This window comes from Piliocolobus tephrosceles, chromosome 10, assembly GCF_002776525.5.
Source record: "Piliocolobus tephrosceles isolate RC106 chromosome 10, ASM277652v3, whole genome shotgun sequence".
Taxonomy (NCBI): domain Eukaryota; kingdom Metazoa; phylum Chordata; class Mammalia; order Primates; family Cercopithecidae; genus Piliocolobus; species Piliocolobus tephrosceles.
The window spans coordinates 25,272,719-25,296,765 of NC_045443.1; the positions used below are offsets into that span (position 1 = coordinate 25,272,719).

At 38.9% G+C, this 24,047-nt stretch overlaps 2 protein-coding genes across 6 annotated transcripts in view; both read left to right on the forward strand.

The window, feature by feature from the left end:
• Positions 1–21,021, forward strand: part of LOC111540624 (lymphoid-restricted membrane protein) — a 91,760-nt gene extending 70,739 nt beyond the window's left edge. The window contains exons 22-27 of the mRNA XM_023209061.1: positions 2,255–2,336; positions 12,011–12,057; positions 12,165–12,229; positions 12,430–12,537; positions 16,270–16,337; positions 20,995–21,021. The gene's annotated coding sequence lies outside the window, so the exon portion shown is untranslated. The remainder of the gene's footprint in view (positions 1–2,254; positions 2,337–12,010; positions 12,058–12,164; positions 12,230–12,429; positions 12,538–16,269; positions 16,338–20,994) is intronic.
• The window catches only part of LRMP (lymphoid restricted membrane protein), a 57,204-nt gene that overhangs the window by 15,348 nt on the left and 17,809 nt on the right, over positions 1–24,047 (forward strand). For all 5 annotated transcript variants that reach the window (XM_031936287.1, XM_031936288.1, XM_031936289.1 and 2 more), the window contains 9 exons: positions 2,255–2,336; positions 12,011–12,057; positions 12,165–12,229; positions 12,430–12,537; positions 16,270–16,337; positions 20,995–21,052; positions 22,484–22,547; positions 22,633–22,660; positions 22,927–23,067. In XM_031936287.1, the coding sequence (XP_031792147.1) occupies positions 2,313–2,336; positions 12,011–12,057; positions 12,165–12,229; positions 12,430–12,537; positions 16,270–16,337; positions 20,995–21,052; positions 22,484–22,547; positions 22,633–22,660; positions 22,927–23,067 (603 nt within the window). In that variant the 5' untranslated portion in view covers positions 2,255–2,312. The remainder of the gene's footprint in view (positions 1–2,254; positions 2,337–12,010; positions 12,058–12,164; positions 12,230–12,429; positions 12,538–16,269; positions 16,338–20,994; positions 21,053–22,483; positions 22,548–22,632; positions 22,661–22,926; positions 23,068–24,047) is intronic.

Consider the following 24,047-nt stretch of genomic DNA (forward strand, 5'->3'; position numbering starts at 1 on the left):
TGTTTCCAGTTTTTAGGAATATACCATAGACTGCTAAGTTAACATAGGTAGATTTTGATCATAATTCTCTGTCTCTCACATTCAAGGTTAACACGTCTTTGGGAACCTGTCCTTGTCCCTGCACCCTGCCTCTTCCTCTTTAAGTACTCAGACTAATCTTTCAATCTAAAGGAAAAACACACTCACCAGTGGAGTGTTTTTTCCTACTGCAGTCTCAACACCACACTTCCGATACCAGATGTGTGGGGTATTTTTTCCCCACACTCCAAGCAATTTTCCACACACCAATCACTTCTTCAGTAGACATGAAATGGGCGTCCAATAATTCAGTTCAATTCCAACATTATCTACCTGGAAATAGCATCCGATTCCACAGGTTAAGGGCTCAATTCCACAAGGCCAGTCCCTGTTTGAGATGCCACTTGCAGGTTCCAGACTGTGACGTGTGCTTCTGACTAACTCTCTATAAATTGGGGATTCCCAAGACCCCCTTCTTGGGCTCAAATAATTTGCTAGAGTCGCTCACAGAACTCAGGGAAACACTTTCCTTACATTTATCCTCTTACTACAAAGTCTATTTTATTTATTTATTTAAATTTATTTTTTTGGAAGCAGGGTCTCACTCTGTCACCCACGCTAGAGTACAGTAGTGATTTGGGCTCACTGCAACCTCGACTTCCTGGGCTCAGGTGATTCTCTCACCTCAGCCTTCTGAGTGACTGACACCGCAGGTGCCTGCCACCACACCCGGCTAATTTTTGTTTTTTTGTTTTTTGAGACAAGAGTCTCACTCTGTTGCCCAGGCTGGAGTGCAGCAGCATGATCTCAGCTCACTGCAACCTCTGCCTCCCGGGTTCAAGCGGTTCTCCTGCCTCAGTCTCCCAAGTAGCTGGGATTACAGGCACTTGCCACCACACCCAGCTGATTTTTATATTTTTAGTAGAGACAAGGTTTTGTCATGTTTACCAGGCTGGTTTTGAACTCCTGACCTCAGGTGATCCGCCCACCTCAGCCTCCCAAAGTGCTGGGACTACAGGTGTGAGCCACAGCACCTGGCCTTGTATTTTTTGTAAGACAAGGTTTCTCCGTGTTGCCCAGGCTGGTCTTGAACTCCCAGACTCAAGTGATCGTCCCATCTCAGCCTCCCAACATGCTGGGATTACAGGGGTAATCTCAGTGCCAGGTGACAAAGTGTATTTTAAAGGATACAAATTAACAGCCAGATGAAGAGATACATTGGAAAGGTTTGGAAATGTCTCAAGCACAGGAGGGTCTGTCTTTGTGGAGTTGGGGTGTGCCATCTTCCCAGTACATGGCTATGTTTTAGTTCACCAAATCAGAAGCTTTCCAAGTGCTGTCCTTTCAGGTTTTCATGGAGGCTTTACTAGGCAAGATTGATGAAATCATTGGCCATTGGTGATCAGCTCAGCCCGTCTCCCCTCCCAGGAGCTTGGCAGGGTGGAGTTCCAACCCTCGAACCACAGATTGGTTCCCCGGCAACCAGCCCCTCATCCTGAGGCTATCCAGAAGCCCACCAAGAGACACCTCTTTAGAACAGAAGATGCTCGTAATACTCAGGAAATTTCAAGAGATTCAGGAGCTCTGTGTCAAACACTCCTATCACTCAGGGAATTACAAAGGTCTTAGACACTCTGTATCAGGAACCAGGATCAGAGACCAAATATTAAAGATTCCCCTAGCACCTCTGTCTACAAGGATTTTAGGAGGTCTGTCTCAGGAACTGGGGGCATAGATCACAATATCAACAACATCCTGCTAAGTTAACTTAGACAGGTTTTGGTCCTATTTCTGTTTCTTTCACACTCAAGGTTAACAAGCTTTTGGGAACCTATACCTGTCCCTGCCCTCATCCTCCTTCGGTGCTCATTTGCACCTGCCTTTCAAAGTATACAGACTCATCTTCCTTAGGAAACATTCAAAAATGTCAGTGCATTTTGTGAGGAACTAATCTACCTCAATAAAATTTCCCTTCTATATTGAGGGTGAGGAAGAATGACTTTGAATTGCAAATGCTTCATTTTCATCTTTGGCTGGATTCTCTGTTGTTTGTAACCTCTCTCTGATGGAGGTGTGAACTCTCTTTCATTATGTGTTACTTAAACCATGAACTTCATTAGAAATTTGATAAAATTGGGACTGGGCATAGGGGAGTGAGAACTATGTTATTGTTTAGTATCTGCTAAGATTTGCAGTTTTTTCACCTGTAGTAGATAACTCTACTTTCTACTGCCAGGTGCCCAGGCCCCACAAGTGGCCCCAACCCAGGAACAAATCTCTCAGGCTACATCAGGATGAATGATGACCCAAGCATGGAAGTGAGTGTTGGACTGGATTTTGGTTTCATTTTCAGTGTTAGCATATCCTGTTCTTCTATGGGTATTCTTTTTCCCTGTCTTTTTTATTTTTTAAGTATTATGGATATTCTTGTAGCAAGTCTGAGTCTGCTATTCCAAAACTCAGATGCATGAGAAATAGCAACCTTTGAAGTCAAGAAATTAAAATTATTTAGTTTGAGGGCTTTCTACCCTGTGTTTAGTATACTCTGTGGGTTATAGAACCAAAAAGAGATTTCAATGAAGTGGGCTAAACTTTTGGTTTGAGAGGCAGGCTGGTTTGGGACTTAAATTCACTAGTGACTGTAAGAAGCCTCAGATTCCGTTGATTCTCCAAGAATTGAGGTCAAGGCTGGATAATCTTTGAGGGCTGGTACCCTTTGTCAAAGACCACAAAGCAGGGCCATGCCCATGGAGAGTAGTCAGGTACTAATTGACAGAGTTAGGTGCTAATGTGACTTTTCTACCCGAGGAAAGAATAATACTAAATGACCTGAGAAGGTCACTTAGGTCACTCTCTCTATCATCGAGATGTGGTCGGAATGCCTTCCTCAGTCTGTAGCCTGAGCCTCGTGATCTTCTCAATCAAATGGAGCAGGCAGTTCTGTTTCAGGATCTGGCAGTCCATCATTCTTCTTTCTTTTACATTTTAATTGAGATATGACTCACCCACCAGACAATTCATTAATTTAAATTATTCACTTAAATGACTTTCAGTATATTCACAGAGTTGTACAACCGTCACCACAATCGGTTTTAGAATACTTTGATCATCCCAGAAATAAACTGCATACCCTTTGGTAGTCTCTCCCTGTTTCCTCCTGTCTGCAACCCCCAGCTCTAGGCAACCACTAATCTACTTTCTGTCCTATAGATTTGCCTATTCTGGATATCTCATATAAATGGAATCATACGATACGTGGCCACCTGTGGCCAGCTTCTTTCAGTTAAGGTTCTCAAGGTTTTCAGCATAAGGTTCTCAAGACTCATCCATGTCATAGCATGATATCAGTACTTCATTCATTTTTATGGCTGAATAATATTCCACTGTATAGATATACACCACATTTTGTTTCTCCACTCATCGGCTGATGGACATTTGAGTTGTTCTTACTTTTTGGCTATTGCAAATAACGCTACTATGAACAGTAGAGTATTGGTTTTGTGTAAACATGTTTTTGATTCTTTTGGGTGTGTTCTTGTGGCAGTTACTGCATCACACAGGAACTATATGTTTAATGTTTTTGAGGAACTGTAAAACAGACTTCCAGGGTGGCTTTGTCGTTTTACATTTCCAACAGCAAGGTATGAAGATTCTAGTTTCTCTGTATCCTTACTAAATATTTGTCTATTTTTTATTAAAGCCATCTTTGTGGGTGCAAAGTGACACCTCATTGCATTTTTGGTTTGCATTTCTCTAATGATTAATAATGTTGAACATCTTTTCATGTGTTTGTTGGCCATTTGTATAACTTCTCTGAAGACATGTCTACTCAGATCCTTTGCTCATTTTAAAGATGGGATTATGTTTCTTTTTACTATTGAATTGTACAAGTTGTTGTTATTCTTCCTGTTAAGTGTGTGTATGGCATTTTGTTGTTGTTGTTGTTGTTCATAAATACCTGTCTGAGTAGCTAAGAAAAAGAAAGAAAAAGGAAATGAATCTATTTTGCTCTTACCTAGAGGCCAAGGTGGGCGGATCACTTGAGGTCAGGAGCTCAAGACCAACCTGGCCAATAGGGTGAAACCCTGTCTCTACTAAAAATACAAAAATTAGGTGGCGGGCACCTATACTCTCAGCTATTTGGAAGGCTGAGGCAGGAGAATTGCTTGAGCCCAGGAGGCAGAGGTTGCAGTGAGCCGAGATTGCGCCACTGCACTCCAACCTGGGTGACAGAACAAGACTCCATCTCAAAAAATAAAAATAAATTGAAAAAATTTAAAAACTATATTTTGCTCTTACCTAGCAATTCTTATAAAGTTTTAGTAAAGGACGTTGAACTTGGAAGCTTACAGGATGTTTGGTTATTAGTAATTTCCCTTTCATCTGGCACTGAGTTTACTAAGAAGAAGGAAGAAACAAATATCAGTTGTGTGCCAGGAACTTTGTACAAAAGCATTTCCACATGCCATGTGATTAATCTTCTCCACACTTCTCTGCTTTTGACAAAGGAGGCAACTGAAGTTGAGGGAGTTACATAACTTGCCCATGATCACTCAATTAATAAATAACAAACGTGGGATTAAAATTCAGATTTGTCTAGCTTCAAATGATACAGGTCTTTCTCATGGCCACTCTTAGTACACTGAATTTAGACATTTTAATCATTATCACTTAGCATTACCTTGAAAGTGTTTTTTTGACTAAGAAATGTACTGCCTTTTTTATCTAAAAGGACCTCCATATTGACTCGTATTAGGATATGTGACTGTGTGGTTTTGTCTATGGTCTTGATACCCATTAAGAAATAGGAGCTGGGCCGGGTGCGGTGGCTCACGCCTGTAATGCCAGCATTTTGGGAGGCCGAGGCGGGTGGGTCACCTGAGGTCAGGAGTTTGAGACCAGCCTGGCCAATGTGGTGAAACCCTATTTCTACTAAAAAATACAAAAAATTAGCTAGGCATGGTAGCAGGTGCCTGTAAAACTAGCTCCTTGGGAGGCTGAGGCAGGGGAATCACTTGAAAGTATCTGGGAGGAGGAGGAGGTTGAGTGAGCTGAGATCGTGCCATTGTACTCCAGCTTGGGTGACAAGAGCAAAACTCCATCTGAAAGAAAGAAAAAAGAGAGAGAGAGAGACAGAGACAGAGAAAGAGAGAAGGAAGGAAGGAAAGAAAAGAAAAAAGGAAGGAAGGAAAAGAGAGAAAGGAAAAGAAAGAAAGAAAAGAGAAAAAAAGGAATAGGAGCTAACAGACATCACAATCGAGCCTCCAGTCACATGCTTCTGTAGGTTCCCTGAAGATTTTCTTGTGTCTTCTGTGGTTTGCAACAGTCCAGGAATTAGTCTGTTGGCTGTACCTTCTGACTGATCCCGCCAATTCTCAACCTTCCCATTCCAGGTTTCTGCCCCACTGGAGAATCTCGACAGCCTGGTAACTGTACTCTCTGCCTCCACCCCTTGTCCCTTGAGCAATTCCCCACCTACCATCATTTTATACTCACATCATCTTTTAAGAAAATAGAAAGCTCTCCTTAGAAAATGCTTTTCTAAGCATTGTCATTGGTAATAAGAACAAGGAATTAGAGTAAAATATATGATATAAATTATTTTAAAAACATAATATATGTTTATCATCCCAGTGGAACCCCCAAACAATGAGTGTTTTCTTAACTCCTTGTCTCTACATGATAGATTCTGTCAATCTCTACAGCCTTATAACAAACCACTTGACCTGGTGTTCGAGTACCTCTCTAAACTGGTTGCAGTATACCTTTTTACCTTTATTTCCCCAATGTTGTGTATGATTGTGCCTGTACGTCAGCCAAACCAGGTAGCCTGTATTGTTAGAATATATCACACAAACCTGTTTGTGCTGTTTTCTTTGCCCAGAACAATGTATGCTTTTCCATTTATCAAAATTCTATTAGACTGTCAAGGCCCATTTCAAAAACCAATAAAAACATTTTTTTTTGTGGTAGCATACAATGTTGACATTCAAGCATCTCCAGTCCTTCTTGAGGTGAAATCATAATGGAATAAGAGTGGAGAGATGAGGTTTTTCTGTGAGTTGGCCTCTGTGACTCTGGGAAAGTTGTGTTTTCAGGCCTGTTTCTCGTTTCTCAATGATCCCACTCAGAAAAAAACTAAGCTCACTCCCTTCCTTGAGACCCTTGTAACGCTCTGATCCCCCCATTTCTTATCACCTGTATGCTGGCTTGCATTGGAGTTATTTATTTTCTTATATTTATTTGTGTATTAGGTGATAACATTGCTGTACAGTACCCTTATTTGGCCATTAACCAATGCACATGTAACACCCTGCATAGGATTCCATACAGTAGCTGCCCAATAATATTTGTTGAATGCCTATTTATTTAGGTTGTATTCACTAGTGTTTAAAACACTGAAAGTGAGCACTCAATTAGCTTACTGCTTTCTGACTCATTTCTTTTGGCTGGTGCTCCTAAGAACTTGAGATTTACTTTCTGTTCCTTCCCCATATTCACAGAGGAAGCTGTCTTCTAATATCTTTCCAAGAAGGCACAGTGCAAGATAAAAGTGAACATCATTATTCATAAACAGGTCTTTGAGAGAGCAAAGAATGCTAACAAGATTAATGTCTCAAAAAGAACATCTCATAGTAAAATAATTTGGAGCCCTGTTTGGGACATTCTTGAGAAAAAAAAGAACTTCTTTATTGACCCAATAAATTAGTTTATTTGGGATGTTTTGGTGTAGTTAGGAAAGAAGGAAACAAAATATTTCTAGTCCTTATCTTTTGGAGATTCATTCTGAAATATTTATGGACAAAAATGTTATGATATCTGGCATTTGCTTCAAAACAAGGCAGGTGTAGGTTTAGAGGGGCAGAGTTTGAAACAAGATTGGCCATAGGTTGGTAATTATTGAATCTGCATGATGGATATACCAGGATTCATTAGATTCTTTGTTCTGTCTACTTTTGTATTTATCTGAAAATTTTCCTAGTAATGCTCTAGAATCTTTAGCCACATATCATAGGCTGTAGAATGAAGCACACCTAGATTCAAGACTGGCTTTATTACTTATTAGCTGTGTAAATTTGGACATATGGCCTAACCTGTCTGAATTTGCTGTGTCCCCTGTGAAATAGACATTGATTTTCATAGTTCTTTTGAGGATTCAAGTAAACACACACAAATATATTACATATATATATATATATTTCCACATATCTGTATCACTGAGTTCTGGCCTAACCTGTCCATGGAAACAAACCAAGTAGGTCATATTTACAGGCAAGACACTGCCTCTCAATGCCTTGTTTCCCCACTTGCTGATGACTAAGAAGGCTTTTCCTTTCATAGAGTCGTTTCCTAAATTTCCAGTGATCACCAGATGTGCATACCAAATATATCCCCATGTTCTTCAGGCCTCACTGACTAGTGGCTTCCATGTAGATTTTCAACGTCTTGAGAAATTGTGGGGCCAAGAAGTTGGTTTCACCACTCACGTCTCTGTGGTTCTTTTGGTTAGTTGTCCACACTGTCCTATAACAACAGAATTGATTCTTCCTTCTATCTTACTTCAGTCTCAGCTCTGACCCTACCAAGATACTCTGTAACATATGCAAAATACCTGGATCATAGTGAACACTCAAAAAGAAAATTAGCTGCTTATATTACCTAGAATCAGAATTATCGGTAGCATGAAAGCAGAGGATATCTTGAAACAAGCCAATGATCTGGAGATGAATTTCTCTGTTTTTCTTTTGGTTGTTAAAAAAATTCCATATACCAAGTATCAAGTGTCTTGTCTCTCTTTGAGTTATCCTTCATGTTATTACATGTTTTTGTCTAAGATACAGTATCACTGGGAGGAGGTGATTTATTAAGGCCAAGAACAGGATCAATTTAAAAATATCTCGGAAGATTTTCTGGCTATTGTCTGTCCTGTTCTTCCAAGTTGTGTGTGGGTGCAGCATTAATAACCTTGGAGAATAAATAATATTGCCAGTTGCAAAATTGGAACGTGTAGAAGTTGACTGATAACTATATTATAAATGAACCTGAAAGTGGTGGGTGTGACCTGTAGATCTGAGGGTGTGGTATACCTTTAGTTAGAAAGAGAAAAAATAAATGCAAACCTATAAGCAAATTTAGCTTTGTTTAGGTTCCAGTAGTTCTAATCTTTTAAAATTCAACTTAGCGTTCTTCCTCTTTTGGGAAGATTTAAACAGACACTGGGTCAAGTCAGAAGTAAGACTATATAGACTCTTTTTGTTATTTTCTTGTTCTCAGAAAATCACCATTAATTTACTTAACAATTATCTAAAATGGGTCAAATAGTAAACATGTTGGAACCATAAATGTTTATTAGTGGAAGGTTTCTGATCACAAAATCTGTAGTTTAATATTTCATATAAAAGAGCAAAAATAAAATAATCCTGGGAGATTAGGCCAATTAATCTTGAAAGTTATTTTTTATTGTTCTTTATGTTGTTCAATCTAAATATTGAAATAATATTGCTGTGTGTGTGTGTGTGTGTGTGTGTCTCCTGTGTTTGCTGACCCAGCCCATGGGAGAATCTGTTTCATATTTTCCATGAGTACTTTTGCTACCCCACCCTACATTAGACTCTTGCTGTCAAAAGCAAATGGGCTGGACCATGGATTTTTCATGTAAATGTTATGCAGGTTAATATTTGAATGGCTTGGACAGAAAGAGCATTCTTCCTGCTCTGTGCTATCGGCATGTGTTAGATTCATTGACTTGAGCCAATCTTCTACATGTAAGTGAATCTCTCATCTGAACTTTCTTTTTCTTATTCTTTATTTTCCTTGATTTTAAATTATATCTAGTAGATTATCTTTCACATGATCTGTCCAGGTGTCACAGTTGGTGCGTGCTGGTTATGTTCTGCTGTAGGCCTGGGTTGCTGGTTTAAATAGAGGTGACTTTAGAAGCTGGAAGAAGAGAACCCAAATGTGGAATGTTTTTGTCCCAACCCCTTGAGGGTTTCATCTCCAACTTTCATGAACTATCGTCCTAAATTTGAAACCAGATTACAAAAAAAAAAAATCTTCTTTACTCTAGTTGTTCTCACAAGAAGAAAAAAAAAATTGTCATTAGACCAAACTTAAGAAAACTTAGGATTGGGATATGTTGTATATTGGGCTGTTTTCTGATCACTGAGTTTTATAAAGATGAATACTGCGAGAATAACGTCCAGTTGCTTACTTTGCTACTGTTCTAGAACAAGGTAGTATATGGCTACTAAACAGGCAGTTTCTCCAAAATCACATATTTGTTTAATCAATAAATGTTTTGTATTTATTGAAAGACTTCTAATTACAATGTTTCACATCTAAGGTATAGGGCAAAAGAAGGCCTTACACAGAGCATTAGGGCAAATGAGACTGATATGTAACATAATGGAGGCAAACTGTGTTTTTACTGTATTTATTACTTTGGCTTTAAATAACAATTAGACCTTTTGTTGAAAAGGTTTTCAGAAATGATGTGCTACCTTTTCCCCAAATTGGAAGCTGGTATAATGGAACAGAAAATAAGAACTGCATTCTCTTTTATATTTCTTAAATACGAATATCCATGATTTTGACAGGTATAAAATGAAGCCTTTTCTGACAATGTGTACAGTGTTTTTTAGTTATAGTGCAATAATAAATGTTATTTCATGCTACATATAGTAACAATGTTTTTATATGTGTTAGGATATTATACCTTAGTATTAATAAATAAATTCTTATTGATTTTTATGAAGTGTTACCCTCAATAAAACTGAAGGATATTTAATTTTCTCCATTTTATAGCTTCCTTTGTTTTCTTTCTTTCTTTTTATATTTTATAAAGCAGGGTCTTGCCCTGTCACTCAGGCTGGGGTACAACGGTATGATCACAGCTCACTGCAACCTTAACCACCTGGGCTCAAGCAATTCTCCTGTCTCACCCTCCCGAGTAGCTGTGATCACAGGTGTGCACTACTGTGCCCTGCTAATTTTTTAGTAGAGATGGGGTATTGCCATGTTGCTCAGGTTGGTCTCACACTCCTGACCTCAAACAGTCCTTCCACCGCAGCCTTCCAAAGTGTTGAGGCTATAGGCATGTGCCAGTGTGCCTGGTTCATTTTATATATATATATATATATATATGATAGTATAGTTAAACATATAAAAATTACTAAGATAATTTATTTAAATATTTTAAAAATAGGGCCATTATCAGTTAACTACAATTTAAGGTACAATTTCTCTTTAAAATTGAATTCAGATATCTCCACTCTGTTAATTCTGCCCTGTGCATATTACTTTCCTCTGTGGCATGCTGCTTATAAATTATAGAGTAGGATTTGTATTATATATTTCAATCCATGCTTGGCCTACAGGCTTCTTCAGGATAAGAACTGTGTTTTTGTATATAATCTTTAGCCCTTGTCACTGTTCCTAGCACAAAGTGGACTTTGGATGAAAGTTTGTTGAATTAAATTAAACTGGTGTCATGAGAGGTTTCAGTCATGTATGATCAGACTCAAAGTCATTTAAGGCAGAAACAAAATGAAATAAAAAAGAGAAAAAGTTGACCAACATCATTGATACAGGAGTATTAGGTATAAATCCTTGCTTTGCAAGTTTGTCGATTTTTCTAAACATTTGAGGTGAACATCTTACAAGTTCACGTTAAAATCATCTACCAGTCTAAGACAATAATTGAGAAAAGTCTTCTCCTCTCCAATAGCCTAAGTTAGGGTATGCCCAAGTTGGTTTTGTTTACAGAGGAGAGGACACTGTATTTAGTTCAATATGTGTTTGAAAGCTGACTCCACCATTCTGACTGGTCTCAGGAAATTACTTTATTAACTGGCCTTCAGTTCATTACCTGTAATAAGTAAATCTTTCCTTGCTAAAATCTGCTGCTAAGGTTGTTGGGAGAATTAAATGAGATGATACATTAAAGGGTTCTTGTAAATTGTAATGTGCTAAACATATATAAGCTGCTGTCATTGTACTGGATAAATACAAATTCAGCAAACCCTTAGTAAACCTGTACTTTACTTGTCTGTGACTGTGGGAGCTACCTTCTTGGACTGATTCTAAATACCATGTGTGATATACAGTATTCCCCCATGGGAACCCTTTGTTGGTTGTGACAGTTAATAAGTTCTGTTTGATTATGGAATAACTAAATGCCTTCTTTTTACTTTGTGCAGGTTTTTGATGTGTCTGAATGGTTTCAGTTTTAATTTATTAAATTTTAATTTATTTTTCTGAACTAAATCAAATAATTAAAATAATATACTAGAAAAGCTTGTTATTAGAAACGAAACTATGTTCTCACTATATTTTTTGAAAAAGAAAGTTGTACAACTTTAATGCCCTAAAGTTACCCCCAAAATAGGAATTCCTTGTAGAAATTAAGAGGTTCATATGAAACTTTCAAACACTTGCCCTGGCAGGCTGGGACTACAATTTTGTTAACCTCTTTTTGAGCATCAAGTGATAGGTGCTGACTTAGATGTAATCCTTCAGATCTCTGAGATATGGATTAAGTTTGAAATGCATGATTTTTCTAGCTAGAAAACTGAGAGCAATTTTAAAATCACCAGGTCAAAAATTTTAGGTTGAGTACTATTCCCACACAAAGAAATGTTGTTTCCTACCCTTGTAGAATTTTCTGTTTAAAGAAAACTTGACTTAAGCATATGAAATAAACCCTGTCTGCCATTTGAGTTTAGAATTTGTTTTGCCCAAAATTTTTATCAGATTTTCTTTAAATATGAGACTTGTAAACATACTTAATATTGGATTTTTGGGTAAGTACAGCTTTGAGGAAGTGTGTATATCCATCTGCCCTGTACCATCCCATTCCCATGTCCTTTCCAAAAGAGCAGAGTAAATATGGGTTCGTTTAGAATTGTATGAAAATGTTTGCTTAAAACAACCTCTTTGGAATGGAAAATGTCAAATTGTTGAACTTATGTCTCCTTTCTTTTTCCTTAAGGAGAATGGTGTTGAACGCGTGTGTTCTGAGAGCCTGCTGCAGTCCAGGTTTGCTTGTGTGTGTTGTGTGTGTGAATTTGTATGCATATTTAGTTGGTTTTAAGAGAATTATTTGGAACTGACATTCCAAAATATGTTTGCTTTCTTTTTGGCAGGGAATATTCCTCACTACCATTACCCAGACACACTTCATCGACAGATAGTACTATAACTTCAAGTGGTAAGTGGATTTGGAAATAATACTAAAATAGACTGTTAGTATTATAGCTTTCAGCCTGATGTTCTGTGACCTGCTGGGGTGTGAGCAAATGAGAAGAACATAGGCAAATACTCTTTTTGCATAGTATAGTATAGTTAAATATACTATACTCTAATATTATGTGCATAGTATTCACATCATTTGTTTCTTCCTGTTGACAGATCCTGGATTAGAAATTCTGAATATGGCTTCTTGTGACCTTGACAGCAACTCACTCTGTAAGAAAGAAGAGGATACAAGAACACCTTCTCCCATGACAGAGGCCCAAGGTAAAATGTTGACAGGTATAAGCGTGATTTTCATTCTAAAACACTAAGCAAGTCTATAAGTTAGTGAAGTAACTATCCACACTAGCTCAATAATGTTATTTAATATTAATTATTTGTAAAATAATTATTATAAAACAATTTTGAAGATATAGTCTGCAGAAAAGAAATCCAAGTGGTAACTAACCATGGCCCTTCACAGATAAGAATGGTATCAATTTTTTTTCGATTTTGTAGACAGAACAAAAATTATGATATAATGTAATGGGACAAATATTTCCTATGGCAAAGATTGACTGGAATTTACTGGGTTTCAACTGTAGCACAGAAGTGACATCACCTGCTTAGGAAATTCTTGGAATCCTAGTTCAAATTTATCAGGTTAGAAGAATGAAGCAATTAGCGATGGTCCACCCAGAGGCAAGAGAACTAACCAGATGGTTTGTTGGGTCCTTTTCTACTACTTGACTCTGAAAACAACATAGTTATTCTCTACCATTCCCAGTGAGACACCACTTTAGTTGACATTCATAGGAGGAATAGGCTCTAATCCCCATCAAAATAATAATAATAATAATAATAATAATAATAATAATAATAAATCAGTCAAGGAAAATTCACTTTTTTTTTTTTTTTGAGACGACCTCTAGGTCTGTCTCCCAGGCTGCTGTGCAGTGGCGCCATCTCGGCTCACTGCAAGCTCCGCCTCCCGGATTCAAGCCATTCTCCTGCCTCAGCCTCCCGAGTAGCTGGGACCACAGGTGCCCGCTACCACACCCGGCTAATTTTTTTGTATTTTTAGTAAAGACGGGGTTTCACCGTGTTAGTCAGGATGGTCTCGATCTCCTGACCTCGTGATCCACCCACCTTGGCCTCCCAAAATGTTGGGATTACAGGCATGAGCCACTACTCCCAGCCAAGGAAAATACATTCTGTTGTTTGAGGTCAACATTTAAGTTTGAGATATAGGTGCTAAAATAGAATAGCCACAAAATTGCAGAAATGGAATCCATTTCATGGGTTAATTACAGAATGCCTTTATACTCTACCTTACATCTAATAAGTAAATCTTTTAATTAAAAATACATCGAGGTTCCATTTGTGACTTATCATATAGACAAAGATGCACAAATTTGATTACACTCTGTTGGTAAAGTTGTAACGACAAAAGAAAAGTGCTGCAGGGAATGTAACTTTTTGTAAATATAGTAGTCTCCTTTTATTCACTGGGGCTGCATTCTAAGACTGCCAGTGGAGTCCCAACACTAATGATAGTGCCAAATCCTATATACACTATGTTTTTGGCTATATAGACATACCTAAGATAACTTTATTAATTAGATATTTACAACAACAACTAGTAATAAAATAGAACAATTTTGACAATATATTGCAATAAAACTTATGTGAATGTGGTCTCTCTCTCAAAATAATATTATTGTGGCCGGGCACGGTGGCTCACACCTGTAATCCCAACGCTTTGGGAGGCCGAGGCAGGCGGATCACGAGGTCAGGAGATTGAGACCATCCTGGCTAACACGGTGAAACCTCGTCTCTACTAAAAATACAAAAAATTAGCCGGGCGAGGTGGCGGGCGCCTGTAATCCCAGCTACTCGGGAGGCTGAGGCAGGAGAATGCCTTGAATCCGGGAGGCGGAGCTTGCAGTGAGCTGAGATTGCACCACTGCACTCCAGCCTGGGCGCCAAAGCGAGACTCCGTCTCAAAAAACAAAACAAAACAAACATATATTATTGTATGTAGTATTTTCAGACCGTGGTTGACAGCAGGTAACTGAAACCATGGAAAGTTAAACCTTGGATAAGAGAGGACTACTGTAATATGGAGAGAAATGTTCTAATATCTGTCAAAATGTTGAATGTATATATCCTCTGATACAACTGTTCATTTTCTAGGAATTTATCCTATAGATAATATGTACACACTTCCCAAATAACATATGCAAATGCTTATTATTGCAGCATTGTCTGTAATAACAAAATACTAGAAACAAGTTAGAACTTCTACCAATAGAAGATTATATTTTGCATATCCATGTAATAGAAGACTAATATGCAGGCATAAAACATAAATAAGGAGCCTTTTTTCTTATAATAACATAAAAAGACTACTGTTTCTTGGGGGAAAAAGTACAGAATGTTGTGTATGGTGTACACAATTTTGTGGAAAAAAAAAGGACAGAAAAAGTTGGTTTTTGGTGCACGTGGGGACGGTCTTACTCTGTTGCCCAGGCTGGAGTACAGTGTTACAATCATAGCTCACTGCAGCCTCAAACTCCTGGGCTCAAGCGATCCTCCTGTCCCGGGTTCCTCAGTAGTTGGGACTACAGGTGCAAGCCACCACGTTCAACTAATTAAAAAAAATTGTGAAAATGGGGTCTCACTATGTTTCCTAGGCTGGTCTCAAAGAAAAAGTTTTTATGTATGCCTAAAATAGTCCTGGAAAGCTAGACAAAATTTAATAACATTGTGTCTAGGGAGATAAACTGGATTTCTGGAAGTCATAGATAGGAGGAAAAATTTTCACTGTAAAACATTTTTATGCTTTTTGATTTATGAACCATATGAATCTACTACTTGTCCTAAAATGTTTTAAAAACTAAAATAAGGGCTGGGCACAGTGCTCATGCCTATAATCCCAGCACTTTGGGAGGCTGAGGCAGCAGGATTGCTTGAACTCAGGAGTTCAAGACCAGCCTGGGCAACATAGTGAAACCCTGTCTCTGCAAAAAATACAAAAATTAGCTGGGCGTAGTGGTGCATGCCTGTAGTCCCAGACACTTGGGAGGCTGAGCGGGGAGGATCGCTTGAGCCTGGGAGGCGGAGGTTGCAGTGAGCTGAGATTGTGCCACTGCACTCCAGCCTGGGTGGCAGAGTGAGACCCTGTCTCCAAAAAAAAAAAAAAAAAAAAAAAGAAAAAAAGAAGAAGAAAACAAAAACTAAAATAAAATTTTCATAAGAAAAAAATTGATTGTATAGCTGTGAAGAAATTGCTTACCATTTTGTTCTTATTTCCATATAAATTGTACAAATATAATACATGTTTTAAATACTGTTTCCCTTAAAAAGAAAGAAACAAAACCTGTCTGTATCTGCTGACCTTTGTGCCTGCACTGAACTAAATGTAGGACAATGGACTGAGTAAACAGGAGAATAATTATCCGGTACATTTCAGTACAAATAAAGTACATAAAAATAAACAGAAATTAGCAAAAGGAATGGCACAAGTTAAAAGTACATCTTTTCTTCTTGGTTTCATGACATTTAATTTAGAAAGCTACCATGTTTTAGAAGGATATAATATTTTTTGTTATCTGCCTTGCATATATAATTTTGAAAGAACATCTGTTAAGCTATTAAAAAAGCTACTAAGTTACTAATTGTTCATCCTTCTGCCCTCCATTTTCTATTATTGTACCAGTGATGTGTTCGATTAAAAAAAGCAGCAGCAGCCTAAAAAATGATTTTTAAAAAATCCTATTAGAAGGCTATTTGTACAGATGTTCACTTCTCTTAAGAAATCTTCTACGGCCTTAGCTGCTCCATCCCAATTCTGAGTCAATGGGCATGTATACATCTTTTGTAGTTCATCATTTGTCTCATATGTTAAGACCTTTCTCAGTTACTGGACAGCCCATATTGCCACCCTCACTGTTACCTTCTCTTTTACTTGCTCCTGCTCCCCTAACTGTTGTGTGTGTTTCCTGTTTCTCACAGGCACGAATCCAGCTCATGACAATACATTCCAAGACTCTGCGAGTAAGGATAAAACCATATTAAATCTGGTAAGGAAATACATATGTTCACAACAAAGGTAGTGATATCTTACAATGGTAGATCTACCCCTTTAAGTTTGCAAAGTAGTCTTTGAAGTATTTTCTTATCTATCCTTTCAAAATATTATGAAGTTCGTATAATTTAATTAATAATTTATAGGCAAAGTAGGCCAAAGTGTTTTTGTGACTTGTCTAAAGTCACACAACAGGGTCAGAGCTGGGACCTCCTAGTTCCACCTTAATTTATCATTCATTCATTCATTCGCTCACTCATTTATTCATCAAAAGTCAATTGGAAACAAGCTAAATATTTCTCATTAGAGGACTGCTTAAATAAATGAATACATTAATAAATGAAGTTGAATAAAACGGTGTTATCTATCTTAATGATGTGTTCTAATCAGGTGAAGAAACAGATAATTACTGAATAATTAGAGTGTGCTTAGTGATTTGAAAGAAAAAAATGCTTGAGATGGCAGGCCAGAAAACATGTCACGGAGGAAGTGCCACGTGAGTGGCCTTGAATGTTTTACAGTTGCATGGTAAAGTTCTAGAAAACATAAGGATAGCTGGAAATGATTAGAGAAAAGAGTTAAATTCCTTCCTTAAAGAGAAAATTCATTAGGCCCAGAGTGGTGGCTCATGCCTGTAATCCCAGCACTTTGGGAGATCGAGGCGAAGGATTGCCTGAGGCTAAGAGTTTAAGGCCAGCCTGGGTAACGTAGGGAGACCCTGTTTCTACAAAATATAAAAACAAATCTGCCAGGTATGGTGGTACTTGACTGTTGTCCCAGATATATGGGAGGTCAAGGCAGATGGATCACTTGGGCCTGGGAGGTTGAGGCTGCAGTGAGCCATAAGCATGCCACTGCCCTCCAACCTGAGCAACAGAGCAAGACCCTGTCTCAGAAAAGGAAACAACAACAACAACAACAACAACAAAAGAAAAAAACAGAGAAGACTCATTTCTACTTCTATGAATTAATATCATTAAAGAGTAACTACGGATCTAATTTCACTTGATCTTAGCCAAAAGGCCGAGAAGCGATACGGATCTAATTTCATGATTCTTCAAGGGCCTTGCTTATGTCTTGGTCCCTCTGTTGTATGTGTGGAGTGGTGTGTGTGTGTGTGTGTGTGTGTGTGTGTGTGTGTGTGTGTATGTGTATTATTGTTTCCTTCTCCTCAATATACAAGCATTGTTCTAGTTAAGCATTTGGTTGCAAGAAACAGAGACCCATGCAAGCTAACTCAAGAGGAGGCCATGGCACAGACTTGGGGCAAAAAAGTAGATGAAAATTTTCAGCATTTCATTCTGAAGATAGTTAAAAGATTGGATTTGTGATTTGGAATGCTGACATGATGTCGTTTGTTTCCTTTGTTATTCACAGGGGATTGATTCCAAGAACCCCACAGATACCAAAATCAGAGAATGCTCAAGTCTCTTATATAAAAATTGCATAGTATTTGCATATAACCTAATGAAACAGGAGAGTTCCCTGATTCCCCTTGCAGGACATGCAGCAGTGGTGTGGCTCACCTGCTTGGTCACCCCATAGTTCAAACCCCTAGGGGGAGCATGCAGACCAGCAGGTGCAGAGGCCAGGGCAAGCGCTTTTGGGCTGTGCCCCACTGGCAGCATCTGGGGGTGAATGTCTGTGATTCCCAGAGTCTGAGTGGGTGTGTGTTACAAAGCTGTTTCAGATTTGCCATCTACAGACAGCTTGTGTTAAGTAGCTCAATGGACCCTCGGCCTTATCACAAGGGCAGAGCGCCAGTGTGACAGCTTTCTGTATCCTGAGCTGTTGCTCAGTGTCCCAAAAGAATTGGATCACACATGAGCTGGAAGGATGAGTGCAAGGTTTTATTGAGTGGTGGAAGGTGGATCTCAGTGAGATGGATGGGGAGCTGGAAAGGGGGATGGAGTGGGAAGGTGGTATGGAATGGGAAGGTGGCATTCCCCTGGAGTCAGGCTGCCCAGAGGCCATACTCTTCTAAGACTGCCCCAGGCTAAGCTCCCTTTGGCATCCAGACACCCCCCTCTTCCCTCTTTCTCTGCCGTGTCATTCCACTGTTGCCAGTCTGCCAGTCTGCTGGTCTGCCAGTGTTGTGTGCTCACTTCAGCTGCTTGTATTGTGTGCCTGCTAAGGTCTCAGGTTTATGTTGGCACAGGATGAGGGGTGTGGTAGGCCAGAGTGGTCTTGGAAAATACAACATTCAGACACAGAAACAGGAGTGCCTGTTCTCACTTAGGTCTGTGGGCACAGGCCTGAGGGTGGAGCCCTCACCGGGCACCCCGCCTTTCTCTATCCAGCACTTCCCTGCCCCCTCCCGTATCACTAACACATCCTCTTGTATACTTTAAATAATCTCTAGACTACTTATGATACCTAATACAGTATAAATGCTATGTAAATAGTTAAAATGACAAGACAGGAAATCTGTGTGTGTTCAGTACAGATACAACCATTGTCGGCCTAACTAGAATTTTTTTTAGTTAGATCCATAGATGCAAACCCACAAATACAGAGGGCCAGCTGTATAGGTAGGAGATAATGTTGGCTAATACATATGCTGAACATGGTTGCCCCTAGTAAAAAACGAACAGAAGAAAATTCAAGTCCTTTAGTCTTTCATAGGAGAATCTTCTGAGAAAAGAAAATTCCTTCTCATCTCAAAAAAATATAGACATAAAGACACTTTTTAAAATAATGGATCAATTTGCCATTGGAGGTTGTGGGACTGGTTAGGATACTATGGCAATAATTCAGATGAGATGAAGGTAGTATGAATTTAGTGAAGGTGGAGAAAAGGAGATAAAGTTGAGAAATATTTAGGGGTAGAATTCACAGAAGATGATGACATGTCAGGGGTATGGGAAAAGGTAGATACTCAGACTTATGGCTTAACCTACAGAATGAATAGAATAACATGACAGTAGGGAAAGAGGAAGGAGAGTAGAATTTGTGGGGTAAAATAAGATCAGTTTGAGACAAGTCAAATTTCAGGCTGAACTGAGACACTGATAGTCGGTAAGGAGATTTTATATACGGCTACACACCCATATTCATAAACTCACCTGTGCAGTTTTTGAAAGCTGACATACATTTGTGTGTTATCAGCAAAAATCCAAGTGTGTGGATGAGATTTCCCAAGGACTGTGGCAGGAAGGAAGGGAGCAGTGAGGATATGGCTAACAATATCTGCTGGAGAAGGCAGAGGAGACTGGGAAGTGGCTGTTGTAGTGATGTGAGGCTGGGGCATCAGAAGAGGGAAATCAAGAGAAAAAAAATCTTCAAGAAGAAGGGATGTATCGATCATTTTAGATGCTATAGTAAGGTCAAGTAAGATAAAGATTGAAAATTATCCACTGGATTTGGCAATAGAGAGTTCAGATAGCTGGTGAGAACACTTTCGTTGGAGTGTTGCGTAAGGGGGTAGAACAGTTAATTGGTCATGAATGGGAGAGGAAGAACTGGAAACAGCAGCTACACACAACTCCTTTTGTGACCTTAAAACATATCTGTATGCAGTAAAAGCCTAACATAACACTGTCTTAGCAGCCATCTTTGTCACAGTTTCTCCAAAAACTATCTAGACAGCCTCATGTGCTAGCCCCATATCACCCACACCTTACCTCTTCATCCATCCAGCCCTACCTCTTCATCAAACTTCAGCATGTTCCTTGTCTGCAGAAATTCCATGCTACTAAAGTCGTGCTGTCATGGTGCCACTTTCCTTCCTTTTATTTTTATTGAGACAGAGCCTTGCACTGCTGCCTAGGTTGGAATGCAGTGGCATGATCTCGTTTCACTGCAACCTCTGCCTCCCCAGTTCAAGTGATTCTCCTGTCTCAGCCTTCAGCGTAGCTGGGATTATAGGCCCGGACCACCGCCACTGGCTAATTTTTGTATTTTTAGGAGAGACGGGGTTTTGCCATGTTGGCCAGGCTGGTCTTGAACTCCTGACCTCAGGTGATCCACCTGCCTCAGCCTCCCAAAGTGCTGAGATTACAGGCATGAGCCACCGCGCCCCGCCATCTCCTTCCTTTTCAGAGCACTTATTTATCTATCTCATTTATTTGGCAATTAATCCTAGTTTGCATTGTGGTAATTCGCATCATGTTTGCATATTTTCATGTATTTACGTGCTTTTGGCTTCAACTAGATTGGAAGCCCCCTTGCAGCCAATTTTCTTTCTTTCTTAACAGCATTAAAAACTGTAGAGCAGGGGTCCCCAGTCCCTGAGTCAGGGATCAGCACCTATTCGAGGCTGTTAGGAATTGCGCCGCACAGCAGGAAGTGAGCGGTAGGCCAGGGAGCATGACCACCTGACCTCCGCCTCCTGTCAAATCAGCGGTGGCATTACATTCCCATGAACCCTATTGTGAACTGTGCAAGCAAGTCATCTAGATTGCATGTTCCTTAGGAGAATAACGCCTGATGAGCTGAGGTGGAACAGTTTCCTCCCGAAACTATTTCCCCCTCACCCCACCCCCGTGGAAAAACCGTCTTCCAGGAAACTGGTCCCTGGTACCAAAAAGGTTGGGGACTGCTGTTATAGAGTGTTTTTGTCAGAGTAGGCTTAGGAGAGGACAGGAAGTAGGAAAATGACTGGTTATGAAGTATTTCCACTTATGTACAGCGGTAAAATCTTACGATTTTAGGAAGCCAAAGAGGAACCAGAAACAATAGAAGAACATAAAAAAGAACGCGCTTCAGGAGGTAAGGAATGTTTCTCTCAATCCCCATGCGAATTTTTGTTCTCTACTGATACTTTTGTGGGTGAAATCTGTCCGAATAAAGGTATATCACAAATTCTGCATCTCTGGATAAGGTCAGTAGGACCAATGATTGATTCCATTTGTATCATTTTCAAAAAGCTACATTTGCATTGTGTTGACTGTTCGATCCCAGAAAATTTGTAATAACTGGTGCTCTATTGTGAACTAAGAACCAAGTCAATATTGGTAGCAAATTCTATGGTCTACTTTGAGTTCTTTTTCCGTATCCCATCTAAAAGTAAAGCCACTATTTACAGAATAAGTGCTAATATGCTTTCCCCCTTAGCCTACCTCCATTAGGATGGAATAGTGGATAGAGTTCAGGCTTTGGAGAAATAGAGACTCTACATGGGATCAATCTCTGACTAGCTATGTGATCTTGGAAAGTTACTTAATCTCAAGTCTCGATTTTCTCATTTGCAAGAGGAAAATGAAGAGAAGGAAAGTACACTTAACTGAGAATCCGTTCTATGCTAAGAACTAGGCTAACTTCGTGAGCATAGTTTTATTTAGTCCTCCAAATACTATGTGAGGTGGTAAATTGTGATTCAGTTGCCTAGCCTATAAAATGTGAACAATAAAAGTATCTACAACAGAAGGTTTGCTGTGAGGATTGAATAAATGAATATGTATGAAGCACTTAGAAAAGTGTCTGGCCCCAAAGTTCTCATAAAAGTTAGTTAATATGATAAAAAAATTATCAGTCTTATCTTGTAGATGGCTTAATGAGTTTGTGACTTGTTCAAAATCACATAACTGTAAGATTCAAACAAAGCTCAGATTTAAACCAAGTTTGTTTGACTTTAAATCCAATGCTCTTAATAACCAATACATAGTTCTTGGTAAAGTTGTCATAAAATCATATGTGTAAAATGCTTTGCTCTGGGACTAGCAACATAATAAAGCCATGGTTGATCATGGTTGATGCCATGTTTATTGTCACTGTTATTGTTACCAGTATTATTATTACTACAACTATTATTACTACTACTGTTCCTGCTACTGTTAATAAAGCCTCGATCCAAAGAAGAACCAGGATACCAGTAGGAAGTTTAGGCTTTTAGCCATGGGATCAAGTATAACAAACATGCAAATGCAAAGAGAACAAATTGGACTGTCGCTTGATTCTGAAACATCTTTAAGTCCGAAAGACTATTCACATGCTGAGGTATAAACCAATGATTTTAATGTCATTGTGATCCCAATAGCTTAGCATAACATTATAATTTAAGTGCACACATTATTAGCTGGCTATCATCTCAGACATATTTAAATGAAATACTTTTGTTTAGTGGAGATATAACATTAGATCAAATGTGCTTTTACATGTTAAGCCTTTTTAACCAAATAATATTTTATTGTCTTTTAATAGACTCTGTGGTTTCCCCTCTTCCTGTAACCACTGTGAAATCGGTTAACTTTAGACAAAGTGAGAAGTAAGTGCTTCTTCATGTAGCATGTTAACATGTTTTATTTTTCTGTTGGATTATGTTCAAATATGTTTCTTGTCTTATCCTACAGCACTTCTGCTAATGAGAAGGAGGTGGAGGTGAGTTTAAAGCAATTTTTTTTTCCTTTTAAAGAAGTGTTCCAGACTCACCTGCGACAGTCACTTCATGCTTTGGCACAAGCTCTCATATGCTCGGTGTCTGCCTGGCTTGGCTGTGACTCAGTGCAGGTGAACCCTGGGCATGTCAGCATTATGTTGCTGGGGGCAGGAAGAAATGCCTCTGTATAAAACAGTATTAAACTGAAACATCTCACCACATCCAGTTTTCTCTCCTCCTCCTCACCCTCACATTATTTTGACAACAGGCAGAATTTCTCAGATTATCTTTGGGATTTAAGTGTGATTGGTTTACCTTGGAGAAGAGAGTGAAGCTTGAAGAGAGGTCCCGTGACTTGGCAGAAGAAAATTTGAAGAAAGAAATCACTAACTGTTTAAAACTATTAGAGGTGAGAATCAGAACATTTGGGATATAAACATTTGGTCTAAGCCAGGCACAGTGGCTCACACCTATAATCCCAGCACTTTTGGAGGCCAAGGCAGGAGGATCACTTGAGGCCAGGAGTTCAAGATCAGCCTGGGTAACATAGTGAGAACCCTTCTCTACAGAAAAAAAAAAAAAAAAAAAAAAAAAAAATTAGCCAGATGTGGTGGTGCATGCCTGTAGTCCCAGCTACTTGGGAGGCTGAGGCAGGAGGATCATTTGAGCCCAGGAGTTGGAGATTGCAGGGAGCTATAATCACACCATTGCATACCAGCTTGGGTGACAAAGTGAGACGCTGTCTCAAAAACAAAACAAAAAACACCCACAGAAAACATCTGGTCATATTTTTAATAACACTTTCGTAAGTACATATGAAATTTACTTGTATGACCCAAACCGGTACCAGATACCAAGCTCTGCCTGACCCAAATGGGAATCATAGAAAGTAAAAATGCAGGACCAGGCTGAAATAAAAGTTTCACTAATAGAATATCAGCAATAAAATGAAAAATGTCCTTTTAAAGTAGGTTGCACGAGTCATCTGCCTTTTCTCTGGATTTTCAAATTTCAGGCAGAAGAGGAATCATGCAGAAAACTGAGCAATAGGAAATAATATCAATTTTAAGCTTCAAAGAAGAGAATTGAGTTTATTTCCATTTGTGATTAACTGAGGAAAGAGAATGGTAACTGATTCAGTCTTGCAGATGATGGGCAAGCCTGCTGTAGGGTACTGAGAGAAGAATGGGGGTGCATAGGAGTGTAACAACTACTATTATCCTTCCATGTAATGAAGTTACCATACATGTAGAGATGAGCTGGAAAATTAGTAGGCTTAGTTTTGGATGAAGGACATTAAAATTCAGAAACCATGGAAAAGAATCATGTTATTTTTTACTGTGATAAAATATGTAACATAAAATTTATCATCTCGAACATCTTCAAGTG